The sequence below is a fragment of the Phyllobates terribilis genome, unplaced genomic scaffold (assembly GCF_046119375.1).
Source record: "Phyllobates terribilis strain yellow unplaced genomic scaffold, ASM4611937v1 Scaffold_2__4_contigs__length_985480577, whole genome shotgun sequence".
Taxonomy (NCBI): domain Eukaryota; kingdom Metazoa; phylum Chordata; class Amphibia; order Anura; family Dendrobatidae; genus Phyllobates; species Phyllobates terribilis.
In genome coordinates, this window is record NW_027362762.1 from 941,442,852 (window position 1) to 941,460,701 (window position 17,850).

Consider the following 17,850-nt stretch of genomic DNA (forward strand, 5'->3'; position numbering starts at 1 on the left):
TGCCCTTTAAGTTCCTACACAGAAGTTTTGTGTTTCTCTAATAGCATCCCTCATTATCAGTACACTCACATCCTGACAACCGACTGCTATAAGCCGCCACTATCTGCGTTACCTTTCGCAGTTTTACAGCAAAATGACCAATTACTCTGACCTCTTCTACTCCGTGCTGTAATCCTTGGCCGTCGGCCCAGTTTCAGGGCTGTGATCTTGGGAAGGTCACTCCCTGCAGCCTCTGTGCTGGGTACAGACAAGTCCTCAAACACAATGAACTTACAAACCAGACCTCTTCTTTGTATTTTACAGCAGGATATCAATGTGGGGATGTAGCAGAGCTGAACTTGTCTTTTGTGCTCTGTGATTTCACAAGTGTAATGCGGGATGTAACATACATTGTATATGTGATGGGTATGAAAAATTACTCAACTTTTTAGGATTATTATTTAGAAAAACACGGTTGTTTTCTTCCAGATACAGCACCACCCATGTCCTTAGGTCATTTGTGGTATTGCAGCTCAGGTACACATTACACTATAGCTGTGGCAGGTGGAATGTGTTTTTTTTTTGATGATGATGATGATCTAACAGCTTGTTATAGAAAATTCAATAGCAAAAATATTATAAAATATTTAAATCAACGTAAAACATAATAAAAGTAATAATCATCATGGTATTCTTGTTTCAGGAGGTGAAAGAATATAATTCTGATGGCCAGATACCGGAAGTATATTATATGGATAACCATTCTGTGCCTAATACAAGGTATTACACAGTTATATTCATGTACATAGGGGCAGTATTATAGTAGTTATATTCTTGTACATAGGAGCAGTATTATAGTAGTTATATTCTTGTACATAGGAGCAGTATTATAGTAGTTATATTCTTGTACATAGGAGCAGTATTATAGTAGTTATATTCTTGTACATAGGGGCAGTATTATAGTAGTTATATTCTTGCACATAGGAGCAGTATTATAGTAGTTATATTCTTGTACATAGGGGCAGTATTATAGTAGTTATATTTTTGTACATAGGAGCAGTATTATAGTAGTTATATTCTTATACATAGGAGGCAGTATTATAGTAGTTATATTCTTGTACATAGGGGCAGTATTATAGTAGTTATATTCTTGTACATAGGGGGCAGTATTATAGTAGTTATATTCTTATACATAGGGGGCAGTATTATAGTAGTTATATTCTGGTACATAGGAGCAGTATTATAGTAATTATATTCTTGTACATAGGAGCAGTATTATAGTAGTTATATTCTTGTACATAGGGGACAGTATTATAGTAGTTATATTCTTGTACATAGGAGCAGTATTATAGTAGTTATATTCTTGTACATAGGGGCAGTATTATAGTAGTTATATTCTTGCACATAGGGGCAGTAGTATAGTAGGCATATTCTTGTACATTGGGGCAGTATTATAGAAGTTATATTCTTGCACATAGGGGGCAGTATTATAGTAGTTATATTCTGGTACATAGGAGCAGTATTATAGTAATTATATTCTTGTACATAGGTGCAGTATTATAGTAGTTTTATTCTTGTACATAGGTGCAGTATTATAGTAGTTATATTCTTGTACATAGGAGCAGTATTATAGTAGTTATATTCTTGTACATAGGGGACAGTATTATAGTAGTTATATTCTTGTACATAGGAGCAGTATTATAGTAGTTATATTCTTGTACATAGGAGCAGTATTATAGTAGTTATATTCTTGTACATAGGGGGCAGTATTATAGTAGTTATATTCTTGTACATAGGGGGCAGTATTATAGTAGTTATATTCTTGTACATAGGGGGCAGTATTATAGTAGTTATATTCTTGTACATAGGGGGCAGTATTATAGTAGTTATATTCTTGTACATAGGGGCAGTATTATAGTAGTTTTATTCTTGTACATAGGTGCAGTATTATAGTAGTTATATTCTTGTACATAGGAACAGTATTATAGTAGTTATATTCTTGTACATAGGGGGCAGTTTTATAGTAGTTATATTCTAGTACATAGGGGCAGTATTATAGTAGTTATATTCTTGTACATAGGGGGCAGTATTATAGTAGCTATATTCTTATACATAGGAGCAGCATTATAGTAGTTATATTCTTGTACATAGGAGCAGTATTATAGTAGTTATATTCCTGACCATAGAGGCTGTATTAAAGTAGTTATATTCTTATACATAGAGGCAGTATTATAGTAGTTATATTCTTATACATAGGAGCAGTATTATAGTAGTTATATTCTTGTACATAGGAGCAGTATTATAGTAGTTATATTCCTGTACATAGGGGCAGTATTATAGTAGTTATATTCTTGTACATAGGAGCAGTATTATAGTAGTTATATTCTTGTACATAGGAGCAGTATTATAGTAGTTATATTCTTGTGCATAGTGAGCAGTGTTATAGTAGTTATATTCTTGTACATAGGGGGCAGTATTATAGTAGTTATATTCTTATACATAGGAGCAGTATTATAGTAGTTATATTCTTGTACATAGGAGCAGTATTATAGTAGTTATATTCCTGCACATAGGGGCAGTATTATAGTAGTTATATTCTTATACATAGGAGCAGTATTATAGTAGTTATATTCTTGTACATAGGAGCAGTATTATAGTAATTATATTCTTGCCCATAGGTGCAGTATTATCTATATATATAATTGTCTTATCCCATCTGTCTGTCTGTCTTTCTGTCTGTCTGTCTGTCCAGGAAATCCAGCGTCGCTCATTGGTCCGGCCGCTGTCTGTCCAGGAAATCCCGCGTCACTCATTGGTCCGGCCGCGGCCAATCAGCGACGCGGGATTTCAGAAAAAAGATGGCGGCCGTTAGCGGCTCATCTGCCGGACGGAGGTCAGCGGCGCTGCAGCCGGGAGATGAGCAGCGCTAGCAGCAGAACTACCCCGACCGGCGGCGCCTCTGACCTCCATGCGGCTAATGTCGGGAGATCAGCGGCTAGGACCGCTGATCTCCCGACGGCAAGTGTGAACGGAGGACCGGGGAGCGGCGCCGCCGGTCGGGATGCTTCTGCTGCGAGCAGCCACTCATCTCCCAGCTGCTCGCAGCGAAAGTACCCGCACAGGCAGCGCCGCTCCCCGATCCTCGGTAATACAACGCTGATTGGTCGCAGCCGCTGGCCGCGACCAATCAGCGATATGGGCGGCAAATTTAAACGCCGCTCTGCTGATTGGTAGCGGCCGCCAGCCGCGACCAATCAGCGAGATTAGCGCCAAATTTAAACAACGCTCTGCTGATTGGTCGCGGCCGCTGGCCGACCGCGACCAATCAGCGATTTTGGCGCCAAATTTAAACAACGCTCTGCTGATTGGTCGCGTCCGATGGCCGGCCACGACCAATCAGCGAGATTGGCGCCAAATTTAAACAACGCTCTGCCGATTGGTCGTGGCCGCCAGCCGCGACCAATCAGCGAGATTGGCGACAAATTTAAACACCGCTCTGTTGATTGGTCGCGGCCGCCAGCCGCGACCAATCAGCGAGTTTGGCGCCAAATTTAAGCAACGCTCTGCTGATTGTTCGTGACCGCCAGCTGCGACCAATCAGCGAGATTGGCGCCAAATTTAAACACCGCTTAGCTGATTGGTCGCGGTCGCCGGCCGCGACCAATTATCATTATAGGTGCCAAATTTAAACACTGCTTTGCTGATTGGTCGCGGTCGCCGGCCGCGACCAATCAGCATTATTGGCGCCAAATTTAAACACCGCTTTGCTGATTGGTCACGGTCGCCGGCCGCGACCAATCAGCATTATTGGCGCCAAATTTAAACAGCGCTTTGCTGATTGGTCGCGGGCGCCGGCCGCGACCAATCAGCATTATTGGCGCCAAATTTAAACACCGCTCTGCTGATTGGTCGCAGTTGCCGGCCGCGACTGCTCTGCTGATAGGTCGCGTTCACTGGCCGCGACCAATCAGCATTATTGGCGCCAAATTTAAACTCCGCTCTGCTGATTAGTCGCGACCAATCAGCGATATAGGCGCCAAATTTTAACACCGCTTTGCTGATTTGTCACGGTTGCCGGCCGCGACCAATCAGCTATTTTGGAGCCAAATTTAAACACGCTCTCCAGTCCTCACTAACACGGTTTGCTGATTGGTCGCGGCCGCCGCCTGCGGCCAATCACCGATATTGCCGACAAATTTAAACACCGCTTTGCTGATTGGTCGCCGTTGCCGGCCGAGACCAATCAGCGATTTTGGCGCCAAATTTAAACACCGCTCTGCTGATTGCGCCCGGTCGGCTGCATACATATTCTAGAATACCCGATGCGTTAGAATCGGGCCACCATCTAGTAGTAGTTATATTCTTCTACATAGGGGCAGTATTAGAGTAGTTATATTCTTATACATAGGAGCAGTATTATAGTAGTTATATTCTTGTACATAGGGGGCAGTATTATAGTAGTTATATTCTTGTACATAGGGGCAGTATTATAGTAGTTATATTCTTGTATATAGGAGCGGTATTATAGTAGTTATATTCTTGTACATAGGGGGCAGTATTATAGTAGTTATAATCTTGTACATAGGGGGCAGTTTTATAGTAGTTATATTCTAGTACATAGGGGCAGTATTATAGTAGATATATTCTTGTACATAGGGGGCAGTATTATAGTAGTTATATTCTTATACATAGGAGCAGTATTATAGTAGTTATATTCCTGAACATAGAGGCTGTATTATAGTAGTTATATTCTTGTACATAGGAGGCAGTTTTATAGTAGTTATATTCCTGTACATAGGGGCAGTATTAGAGTAGTTATATTCTTATACATAGGAGCAGTATTATAGTAGTTATATTCCTGTACATAGAGGCTGTATTATAGTAGTTATATTCTTGTACATAGAGGCAGTATTATAGTAGTTATATTCTTATACATAGGAGCAGTATTATAGTAGTTATATTCCTGTACATAGAGACTGTATTACAGCAGTTATATTCTTGTACATAGAGGCAATAATAGTGATTATATTCTTGTACATAGGAGGCAGTATTATAGTAGTTATATTCTTGTACATAGGAGCAGTATTATAGTAGTTATATTCTAGTACATAGAAGCAGTATTATAGTAGTTATATTCTTGCATATAGGAGCAGTATTATAGTAGTTATATTCTTGTACATAGAGAGCAGTATTATAGTAGTTAGATTCTTGTACATAGGAGCAGTATTGTAGTAGTTATATTCTTGTACATAGGGGGCAGTATTATAGTAGTAATATTCTTGTACATAGGAGCAGTATTATAGTAGTGATATTCTTGTACATAGGAGCAGTATTATAGTAGTTATATTCTTGTGCATAGGAGCAGTATTATAGTAGTTATATTCTTATGCATAGGGGGCAGTATTATAGTAGTTATATTCTTGTGCATAGGTGGTAGTAGCATAGTAGTTATATTCTTGTACATAGGGCCAGTATTAAAGTAGTTATATTCTTGTAAATAGGGGCAGTATTATAGTAGTTATATTCTTGTACATAGATGGCAGTATTATAGTAGTTATATTGTTGTACATAAGTGGCAGTATTTTAGTAGTTATATTCTTGCACATAGGTGGCAATATTATAGTAGTTATATTCTTGTACATAGGTGCAGTATTATAGTAGTTATATTCTTGTACACGGGTCAGTATTATAGTAGTTATATTCTTGTTCATGGGGCAGTATTATAGTAGTTATATTTTTGTATATAGGAGCAGTATTATAGTAGTTATATTCTTGTACATAGGGGCAGTATCATAGTAGCTATATTCTTGTACACAGGGGCAGTATTATAGTAGTTATATTCTTGCATATAGGAGCAGTATTATAGTAGTTATATGCTTGTATATAGGAGCAGTATTATAGTTGTTATATTCTTGTACATAGGAGCAGTATTGTAGTAGTTATATTCTTGTACATAGGGGGCAGTATTATAGTAGTTATATTCTTGTACATAGGAGCAGTATTATAGTAGTTATATTCTTGCACATAGGGGGCAGTATTATAGTTGTTATATTCTTGTACATAGGTGCAGTATTATAGTAGTTATATTCTTGTACACGGGTCAGTATTATAGTAGTTATATTCTTGTTCATGGGGCAGTATTATAGTAGTTATATTTTTGTATATAGGAGCAGTATTATAGTAGTTATATTCTTGTACATAGGGGCAGTATCATAGTAGCTATATTCTTGTACACAGGGGCAGTATTATAGTAGTTATATTCTTGCATATAGGAGCAGTATTATAGTAGTTATATGCTTGTATATAGGAGCAGTATTATAGTTGTTATATTCTTGTACATAGGAGCAGTATTGTAGTAGTTATATTCTTGTACATAGGGGGCAGTATTATAGTAGTTATATTCTTGCACATAGGAGCAGTATTATAGTAGTTATATTCTTGCACATAGGGGGCAGTATTATAGTTGTTATATTCTTGTACATAGGGAGCAGTATTGTAGTAGTTATATTCTTGTACATAGATGGCAGTATTATAGTAGTTATATTGTTGTGCATAGGTGGTAGTAGAATAGTGGTTATATTCTTGTACATAGGGGCAGTATTATAGTAGTTATATTCTTGTAAATAGGGCCAGTATTATAGTAGCTATATTCTTGTACAAAGTTGTCAGTATTATAGTAGTTATATTGTTGTACATAAGTGGCAGTATTTTAGTAGTTATATTCTTGCACATAGGTGGCAATATTATAGTAGTTATATTCTTGTACATAGGTGCAGTATTATAGTAGCTATATTCTTGTACATAGGAGCAGTATTATAGTAGTTATATTCTTGTTCATGGGGCAGTATTATAGTAGTTATATTTTTGTATATAGGAGCAGTATTATAGTAGTTATATTCTTGTACATAGGGGCAGTATCATAGTAGCTATATTCTTGTACACAGGGGCAGTATTATAGTAGTTATATTCTTGCATATAGGAGCAGTATTATAGTAGTTATATGCTTGTATATAGGAGCAGTATTATAGTTGTTATATTCTTGTACATAGGAGCAGTATTGTAGTAGTTATATTCTTGTACATAGGGGGCAGTATTATAGTAGTTATATTCTTGTACATAGGAGCAGTATTATAGTAGTTATATTCTTGCACATAGGGGGCAGTATTATAGTTGTTATATTCTTGTACATAGGGAGCAGTATTGTAGTAGTTATATTCTTGTACATAGATGGCAGTATTATAGTAGTTATATTGTTGTGCATAGGTGGTAGTAGAATAGTCGTTATATTCTTGTACATAGGGGCAGTATTATAGTAGTTATATTCTTGTAAATAGGGGCAGTATTATAGTAGCTATATTCTTGTACATAGTTGGCAGTATTATAGTAGTTATATTGTTGTACATAAGTGGCAGTATTTTAGTAGTTATATTCTTGCACATAGGTGGCAGTATTATAGTAGTTATATTCTTGTACATAGGTGCAGTATTACAGTAGTTATATTCTTGTTCATGGGGCAGTATTATAGTAGCTATATTTTTGTATATAGGAGCAGTATTATAGTAGTTATATTCTTGCACATAAGGGGCAGTATTATAGTAGTTATATTCTTGTACATAGGGGCAGTATTATAGTAATTATATTCTTGTACATAGGGGGCAGTATTATAGTAGTTATATTCTTGTTCATAGGGGACAGTATTATAGTAATTATATTCTTGCACATAGGGGGCAGTATTATAGTAATTATATTCTTGTACATAGGGCGCAGTATTATAGTAGTTATATTCTTGTACATAGGGGACAGTATTATAGTAGTTATATTCTTGTACATAGGGGGCAGTATTATAGTAGTTATATTCTTGCACATAGGGGCAGTATTATAGTAGTTATATTATTGTACATAGGGGCAGTATTATAGTAGTTATATTCTTGTACATAGGAGGCAGTATTATAGTAGTTATATTCTTGTACATAGGGCCAGTATTATAGTAGTTATATTCCTGCACATAGGGGCAGTGTTATAGTAGTTATATTCTTGTACATAGGAGCATTATTATAGTAGTTATATTCTTGTACATAGGGGACAGTATTATAGTAGTTATATTCTTGTACATAGGGGCAGTATTATAGTAGTTATATTCTTGTACATAGGAGCATTATTATAGTAGTTATATTCTTGTACATAGGGGACAGTATTATAGTAGTTATATTCTTGTACATAGGGGTCAGTATTATAGTAGTTATATTCTTGTACATAGGGGCAGTATTATAGTAGTTATATTCCTGTACATAGGGGCAGTATTATGGTAGTTATATTCTTGTACATGGAAGCAGTATTATAGTAGTTATATTCTTGTACATAGAGGCAGTATTATAGTAGTTATATTATTGTACATAGGGGGCAGTATTACAGTAGTTATATTCTGGTACATAGGGGCAGTATTATAGTAGTTATATTCTTGTACATAGGGGCAGTATTATAGTAGTTATATTCTTGTACATAGGAGCATTATTATAGTAGTTATATTCTTGTACATAGGGGACAGTATTATAGTAGTTATATTCTTGTACATAGGGGGCAGTATTATAGTAGTTATATTCTTGTACATAGGGGCAGTATTATAGTAGTTATATTCCTGTACATAGGGGCAGTATTATGGTAGTTATATTCTTGTACATGGAAGCAGTATTATAGTAGTTATATTCTTCTACATAGAGGCAGTATTATAGTAGTTATATTATTGTACATAGGGGGCAGTATTACAGTAGTTATATTCTGGTACATAGGGGCAGTATTATAGTAGTTATATTCTTGTACATAGGGGCAGTATTATAGTAGTTATATTCTTGTACATAGGAGCATTATTATAGTAGTTATATTCTTGTACATAGGGGACAGTATTATAGTAGTTATATTCTTGTACATAGGGGGCAGTATTATAGTAGTTATATTCTTGTACATAGGGGCAGTATTATAGTAGTTATATTCCTGTACATAGGGGCAGTATTATAGTAGTTATATTCTTGTACATAGGGCGCAGTATTATAGTAGTTATATTCTTGTACATAGGGGACAGTATTATAGTAGATATATTCTTGTACATAGGGGGCAGTATTATAGTAGTTATATTCTTGTACATAGGGGCAGTATTATAGTAGTTATATTCTTGTACATAGGGGACAGTATTATAGTAATTATATTCTTGCACATAGGAGCAGTATTATAGTAGTTATATTCTTGTACATAGGGGCAGTATTATAGTAGTTATATTCTTGCACATAAGGGCAGTATTATAGTAGTTATATTCTTGTACATAGGGGACAGTATTATAGTAATTATTTTCTTGCACATAGGGGGCAGTATTATAGTAGTTATATTCTTGTACATAGGGCGCAGTATTATAGTAGTTATATTCTTGTACATAGGGGGCAGTATTATAGTAGTTATATTCTTGTACATAGGAGCAGTATTATAGTAGTTATATTCTAGTACATAGGGAGCAGTATTATAGTAGTTATATTCTTGTACATAGGGGGCAGTATTATAGTAGTTATATTCTTGTAAATAGGAGCAGTATTATAGTAGTTATATTCTAGTACATAGGGAGCAGTATTATAGTAGTTATATTCTTGCACATAGGGCGCAGTATTATAGTAGTTATATTCTTGTACATAGGGGGCAGTATTATAGTAGTTATATTCTTGTACATAGGAGCAGTATTATAGTAGTTATATTCTAGTACATAGGGAGCAGTATTATAGTAGTTATATTCTTGTACATAGGGCGCAGTATTATAGTAGTTATATTCTTGTACATAGGGGGCAGTATTATAGTAGTTATATTCTTGTAAATAGGAGCAGTATTATAGTAGTTATATTCTAGTACATAGGGAGCAGTATTATAGTAGTTATATTCTTGCACATAGGGCGCAGTATTATAGTAGTTATATTCTTGTACATAGGGGCAGTATTATAGTAGTTATATTCTTGTACATAGGAGCAGTATTATAGTAGTTATATTCTAGTACATAGGGAGCAGTATTATAGTAGTTATATTCTTGTACATAGGGCGCAGTATTATAGTAGTTATATTCTTGTACATAGGGGGCAGTATTATAGTAGTTATATTCTTGTAAATAGGAGCAGTATTATAGTAGTTATATTCTAGTACATAGGGAGCAGTATTATAGTAGTTATATTCTTGCACATAGGGCGCAGTATTATAGTAGTTATATTCTTGTACATAGGGGCAGTATTATAGTAGTTATATTCTTATACATAGGAGGCAGTATTATAGTAGTTATATTCTAGTACATAGGGAGCAGTATTATAGTAGTTATATTGTTGTAGATTATGTACGTAGCCCAGTGAGTGTGATTAAAATGTGTCTGTAAATAATTCTATGGTAAACTATGAAAACACCCTTATTTTATTTACTCTCTGTAGTCAGCAATTATGATGTACAGCCTCTTTGTTAGATCATCACATCACTACTTCAGCCAATCCCAATCGGTCATAGTCAGTAATACCATTTTTATATCTATTGGATTGGCAGAGATATATATGCATAGACATAGTAATAGCTATATTTATCTATTTCATTTGTATTACTTTTCCTATTTTTGATTAATTCAAAACTGATGTCTGAATTGTAGACAGCCCCTTTAAGGAGAAGCTTACCTGTGATACCAAGTAAAGAGACCTGGGAATACAATAACCATTGGTTTTCATGCATTTTATTATTTTTGGACTTTGATATATTAGGATCATTTTAAGCTGCGCCCTCCTGTCCCTCTAGGAAATAGAAATTTGACAGTTTGACATTGTGCTAAACGCTGAACCTTTGACAGTGAAAAATACAAAAAGAAAAACAGAAAAACAAGGAAAATGAGATTTTTACTGCAGAGGAAATAAAATGGCAAAATGTTGACATTTGTCAATGCAGATATAAATCAACAAATGTAATAAAAGCCAAATAGCCGAAGCCGCAGATGTGTGATGACTGATGAGAATTTAATGAGATCAAGTACCTGCAGTCACCACCAGAGGAAGCACACGGCATTCAGATTAATACAGTTTCTTTGAGTTCAATATTAGCTGTCTTCACGCTCATCTCGTGAGCTCCCTCTAGTGGTGACTGAATGTCATAAGTATTATATAGTTTAACAAGTCACAAACGCAGACATATTATAAATATAAAGAAACATTTTAGATGCAAAACCAGAATATTAACTTAAAGGGACTTAAAGGGATCATTTATTTTTAAAGATTTCAGTAGGAAGTTGGCTCCGTTCTGCTAAGGGGCTCAATGGATTGTATGACTTTTAAACTTTTGCACATACCTATTGTGAAGTCTGACAGCAAAAATCTGATGTGTATGGCCAATGTAAAGGATTTGCACATCTTCAAGGGCTTTTTTTTCTTAAATGCATGTATTTTAAACTATCTGAGAGCCTGTCTGTGAGCTCCTTCTAGCGGGACAGTTTATAACTTTACCTCTCAGCTGAGCTATGACCATAAAGTTCAGCCAACTTTTTTTATGGTCCTAACTCAGCTGAAAAGAGCTCAGAAGAAGTTAATGAAGAGTTATAAACTCTTCTGTTGGATCAAGTTTACTTCTAAACTCTCAGGTAGCTCATTCTGCAGCCAAGAATACACTGTGCAATGCAGAGGCTATAAGAGGGAAATGTTGCAACATTTTTAATGCAATCCAATTTCAAGAATCATTTCTAGACAAAAATACATGCATTTATGGAAAAAAAATGCCCCCCAAAGTCTCTACACCATTGAACAATAGAAATTATTTTACTTGCAATACCCTGCTTGACCACAGGGAGTGCTGATAAAATTCAGCAAGGTATGTGAAATATAATGCTCTAAAGTGCCACCTAGTGCTAAAGAGTAAGACATGCAAAACTGACAGTATGACAAGCACTAGTTTGGGAAATGATGACATGTTCCGCTATTTTTCTTTACTTTTTTGGCTTCTCTGCAGATTACGGGTCATGCTCCGACATCCTTGAAGGTCCTAAAAATGTTACTGTGCTCAATGGCTCGAATGCCAATTTCCTGTGCACGGTGCAAGCTGGATGGGAAGTTATCTCATGGTATCTACAGACATACTTCATTGTCAATATATATCCCAGCGGCACCACCGTGAGCAAAGATCATACCATCATCGTACAGAACAGCACCAACTCCATCACCGGAGCCTTCACCTCGGCGATAACCATTGTCAATGTCAATAAAAGTAACTCCGGACTGGTGAGGTGCAGCAGCCTCTCCGCATCGTTCCAGGACGCCTACCTGTCTGTGCAGGGTGCGTATATTATATGGTCATTCACTATTGGTAGGACATGAAGTAGAAGTGAAAAACATATTATACTTGCACTGTTTTTATGTTTTTGCACTTAGTGTTGTTACATTGCTCTGTATTGTTTTATTGCTATGCACTCCCTAAAATCCAGGCTCCCCGGGGTATATAGGGTTAGGACTGGTCACAACAGCTTTCCCGGAACATCCAGAAGACTCCCTCTAAACCAGGAGGTCATCTGGACTCGTGGAAAAGTTGGCAAAACTCCTTGGCGCCTCCAAGACCTCCTTAAACTTTTTGGAAAGCAAATTTTGGGTGATTTTGGTAGCCTAGCCCCCAAACACATATTTACGGGGTTTGGAAGAGGCATTAATAATGGTGATCTAAAAATAGGGTAGAAATATTTTCAGCTGGACCAGCACTGAAATAAGGCGGCACGTGGACAGAAGCCCCAGAATCAGATGGTGATATAGACCAGTAGAGTACGTGTGCAGTGACCGGAGGACAAGGGTCGTGTTTAGAGGTGGCTGAGCCGGTGAGCAGCTGTAACGATATACTAAGTATTCATAGTGTCTGTCAGGCAGAGCAGTGATCCCAGGGTGAAAGTTTTTCCAAATATCCATGCCCCCTGTTCAGACCAGGCCTTTCCATGCCTCTTCCACTCCTGTGCTTTGTCCCCTGTGAGTTGGATGTCCTGGAGGCCTCCCAGAACATGCTTTCCAGTAGGTTTCAGGTGATTTTGGCAACTTTTGGGGTCACCTGCAAACTCCTCTGTGATGTCTCTGCTGTATCTGGGAGTCTCTTACACGTTCCTGGTGGGTTAACCCATCTATCGATCTATAAATCCATTGTCAATCTAGCCATTATCTATTTCTCTATCTATCTACAGTGGCATGCGAAAGAATTCACCCCTTTGGCATTTTTCATGTTTTGCTAACTCACAATCTGGAATTTCACTGTTTTTTTGAGGGTTTGTATCAGTCTATGCCTACAACTGTGAACATTTGGTTTTCTTTTTATTGTGAAGCAAACAACAAATAGAGCAAAATAAGTGAAAATGTGAGTGTGCATGACTATCCCCTGTCCTAAAGTCAGTACTTTGTAGAGCCTCATTTTGCGGCAATTACAGCCGCAAGTCGCTTTGGATAAGTCTCTATGAGCTTTCCACATCTTACCAATGGGATTTTTGCCCATTCCTCCAGGCAAAACTGCTCCAGCTCCTTCAAGTTAGATGGTTTCCTCTGGTGAACACCAATTTTCAAGTTCAACCACAGATTCTCCATTGGATTAAGGTCTGGGCTGTGACTAGGTCACTCCAAAACATTTCCACATTTCCCCTTAAACCACTCAAGTCTTGCTTTAGCAATATGCTTTGGGTCATTTGTCATTGTCTTGTTGGATCGTGAACCTCTCTCCCAGTCTCAAATCACTGACAGACTGAAACAGGTTTTGTTCAAGAATTGCAACATCCATCTTCCCCTCGAGATTCGGACAATTTTCCCTGTCCCTGCTGCCGAAAAAGATCCCCACAGCATAATGCTGCCACCACCATGTTTCACTGTGGGGATGGTGTTCTTGGGGTGATGAGCTATGTTGGTTTGGTGCCAGACATAGCATTTACCTTGGTGGCCAAAAAGTTCACTTTTGGTCTCATTTGACCACAGCACCTTGCTCCATACATTTGGGGAGTCTCCCACATGTCTTTTGGCAAACTCAAAACGAGCCTTACAATTTTTGTGTGTAAGTAAAGGAATTTTTCTGCCCACTCTTCCATAAAGGCCACCTCTATGGAGCTCACGGCTTATTGTGGTCGTATGGACCGATACTTCAGTCTCTGCTTGGGAACTCTGCAGCTCCTTCAGGGTCACCTCACCTTTAGTCTCTGAGCTGCCTCTCTGATTAATGCCCTCCTTTCCCGGGCTGAGAGTTTTGGTCGGCGCCCTCTCTTGGCAGGTTTGTTGTGGTCCCATGTTCTTTCCATTTGATGATAATGGATTTGATGGTGCTCCAGGGGATCATCAGAAATTGATTTTTTCATCACCCAACCATGACTTGTACTTCTCAAAAACTTTGTCGCTGACTTGTTTGAAGATCTCCTTAGTTTTCACGGTGTTGTGAGATCTCCTTGGTCTTTTTGGTGTTGTTTTGGAGATCTCCTTGGTCTTCATTGCGTTGTTTGGAGATTTCCTTGGTCTTCATGGTGTTGTTTGGTTAGTGGTGCCTCTTGTGGCTTTTCAGAAAAGGTAAAGTGTATATGTTGACAGACATGTGACACTTAGATTGCACAAGGGGCAATAGCAAAAGGGGTGAATACATATGCACACGCCAATTTTTAGTTGCTTGATCCCATAAATTTAATTTATGCCTATATTTTTCTTCACTTTACCAACTTAGACTATTTATTGCTGATGCATCACACACAAATCGGATTACAAAAATATTTGCACGAAGGTTATAATATAACAAAATATGTAAAAAGCCAAGGGGGTGAATACTTTCGCAAGCCATTGTATTTAATAACCTATAATGGCGACGTTTCGGTTCCAAATGATCTATCTATTTATTATCTATCTATCTATGCACTTGTCTACCCGTCCATATTAATTCTTTTACTCTTCTTCCTCAGTGAATGGCTCCGTTCAGATAACAAACGGAAGCGTCATCGTGAAGCCAAACTCCAATGTCACCATGATTTGCCAAGCAGCACAATGGTATCCAGCGCCAACCATCACCTGGCAGATAAATAATACCGCAGCAGATACTTTGCATTACTCCACTAGTTACACCACCGCAGCTAATGACTTTGTAACCGCTATAAGCACCTTTAAGATTAGCCCAGAAGAAGACCTCAGCTTGAGCTGTCTGGCCTCAATACCGACACTGACCCAACCACAGTCGGCAACCGTCAGCATTACTGTAAGGGAACATATCCCAGGTAGGTCTGGCCCCTGTGTAGGTTATCCTCCAAACAGGATTGTCTTCGGAGCTGGGGGTGTCCTGAGAAGTGTAATCTGGAGATCATTTAAACGATCACAATTGTCCCTCCAAGAAAAGAAATGTCTGGACCTGGAATTAAAATTTTAGCTCTAAGTGGCCGCCTCCAATCCCATCATCGGATTATGGAGCGCTATCTGCGTTATCCATGTGTGGGGGCAAAATTACGTATTATTGTCTTTTTTAGGGAGCAGCTCTTCACTGAGTCAGACGGACATCATCCTGATCGCTGTCTTCGGGTCTCTCGGAGGATTACTGCTCCTCGCTCTCATCATTGTGCTTATCATATATTGTAGAAAGAAAAAAAAGAAGAAATCAGGTAAATAAATAGGGAATCCGCATTGACATGAAATACGACGTCTGACTCCAGGCTGGGGATTATTTTAGGAAAGCCATTATCGGGAATGGAGCAGCGGTTACCATGCAAAATTAATTTCATCAATGCTTTATTACAGCCCAGGAACAGAAAAACCACATAAAAGGCATAAAAGAACATATGTCGGCTTGTTCTTAACAAGGTCGTCCATTGTTTAACTAGATCGATTCTCAGTCACTTCAATAACACATGTTCTATCTATCTATCTATCTATCTATCTATCTATCTATCTATCTATCTACCTATCTATTATCTGTTGATCTATCTATTATCTATCTGTCATTATCTATCTATCTATCTATCTCTCTATCTATCTATTCAGTGGCATAACTGGAGTCTGATGAGCCCTGGTGCAAAATTTCCACCTACATGTCTATCAGATGTATGGGCCTTTGTAGTATTCCAGATCCTATGAAAACATACGTGTTCGCCCCCCATGTAATGATGTCCCCTATCCTGGCCCCTTCTTGAATTAATGTCCTCCATACTGGGTCCCTTCCTGCTATAATTTCCCCATCCTAGGCCCCTTTTAGTAATAATTTACCCCATCATGGTTCCCTTCCTGGTATAATGTTCCTCATTCTGGGCCTCTTCCTTGTATTATGTCCTCCATCCTGGCCCCTTATAAATATATTGTCCACTGTCCTGGGCCCCTTCCTGGTATAATGTCCCACATCCTAGTCCCCTTTCATGGTATAATTTCCACATCCTGGTATAATGTCCCTCATCCTGGGCCCCCTCCAATAATAATATCCCCCATCCTAGGCCCCTTGCAGTAATAATGTCCCCCATTCTGGGCCCCTTCATGGTATAATGGCCTCCATCCTGTTATAATGTACCCCCATCCTGGGCCCCTTACTGGTATAATGTCCCCCATCCTGAGTCCCTTCCTGATATAATGTCCCCCATCCTGGTATAATGTCCCCCATCGATTCTACTAAAAATTTTCCTGTGCTGCCACTCTTCTCCAACAAATGTAAAAAAATAAATAAAAAATAAACAATTCTTTTTACCTTCATCCAAAACATCCTCTTCTATAGCCAGCGCAGAAGCTGGCAAATGACTTTGGCATGCAAGCGACTGGTAGCACATGATGTCACTGCCATGTGCCCCCAGTGACTTGCCCCCAGTGATGGATCTCTGAGCTGCCATGCATTTCAGCTGAATGTGCATCCTCGGGCACAGTACGAGCCTGGTCGTGGTCGCACCCTTTGCGACTGCAATCGTTACACCCCTGTTGTTAGAACTCTCCTGTTAGGTTTTTTCTAGTTTGCTGGTCACATGACCATTTTTGCCTATTTAATCAGGCTCCGCCCTCCTGGCCTTGCTGGACTTCATTGTATTTACTACTCTTGAGCTAGCTTGGTGCTCTGTTACCGTTCTCTGTTAGTTGTGCTAGGTCTTCAGACCTCTATGTTCTTTGTTGTGTGTTTGTCTTTGACTGCTACAATTTCTGCTAGGAGGTGTCCAACGTTATCCCAGTCCCTAGTTCTTGTAGGGATCCCTCCCTTGCATCTATAGGTCTTCGTACAGACTAGCCGAGGACTTTAGCGGGTCTGATCGCAGGATCAGGTTCCCCGTTACATCGTAGGGATCCAGTTTAGTTCAATTGTAGGGACAGATCTCCTGTCTTTCCTTAGTGCTTGTAGCAGATCATAACAGTAAGTCCAGCCCAAAAAATTTCTCTAAGGAAAGACCTCCAGTTTCCATCATGGTCTCGGTTCAAGATTTGGCTCAACGCTTGCAGGGACTCTCTCTGGAGGTGGCCGAGCTCCAACAACACGTGAGTAGCTGTTCTGGAGCACATTTGGTAGAGCCAAAGGTACGTCTGCCTGATCTATTTTTTGGTGAACAACAAGATTTTTTTTCTTTTAAAAATGCTTGTTTATTGTATTTTCATTTAAGACTCGGATCCTCTGGTGATGAATCACAGCGCATAGGGTTCATAATGTCACTTTTGCGCAAGGATCCTCAGGGATGGGCTTTTTCTCTCCAACCTAGTGATCCGTGCTTTAGATCAGTGGAGAGTTTTTTTTCTGCTTTGGGTTTGTTGTACGATGATCCTGATCGTGTCTCATCTGCTGAGTCTGAATTGAGACGTTTGAGGCAGGGATCAGGTAATGTGGAAAAGTATTGTTCTCACTTCCGTCGGTGGTCTGCCCAGGTGGGGAGGAACGATTCAGCTTTGA

General features: G+C 38.4%; 1 protein-coding gene across 1 annotated transcript in view; it reads left to right on the forward strand.

Annotated features, from left to right (window-relative positions):
* IGSF5 (immunoglobulin superfamily member 5) overlaps nt 1-17,850 on the forward strand; it is a 115,997-nt gene that overhangs the window by 39,006 nt on the left and 59,141 nt on the right. The window contains exons 2-5 of the mRNA XM_073668451.1: nt 683-759; nt 11,974-12,297; nt 14,918-15,226; nt 15,473-15,604. Of these exons, the coding sequence (XP_073524552.1) occupies nt 705-759; nt 11,974-12,297; nt 14,918-15,226; nt 15,473-15,604 (820 nt within the window). The 5' untranslated portion in view covers nt 683-704. The remainder of the gene's footprint in view (nt 1-682; nt 760-11,973; nt 12,298-14,917; nt 15,227-15,472; nt 15,605-17,850) is intronic.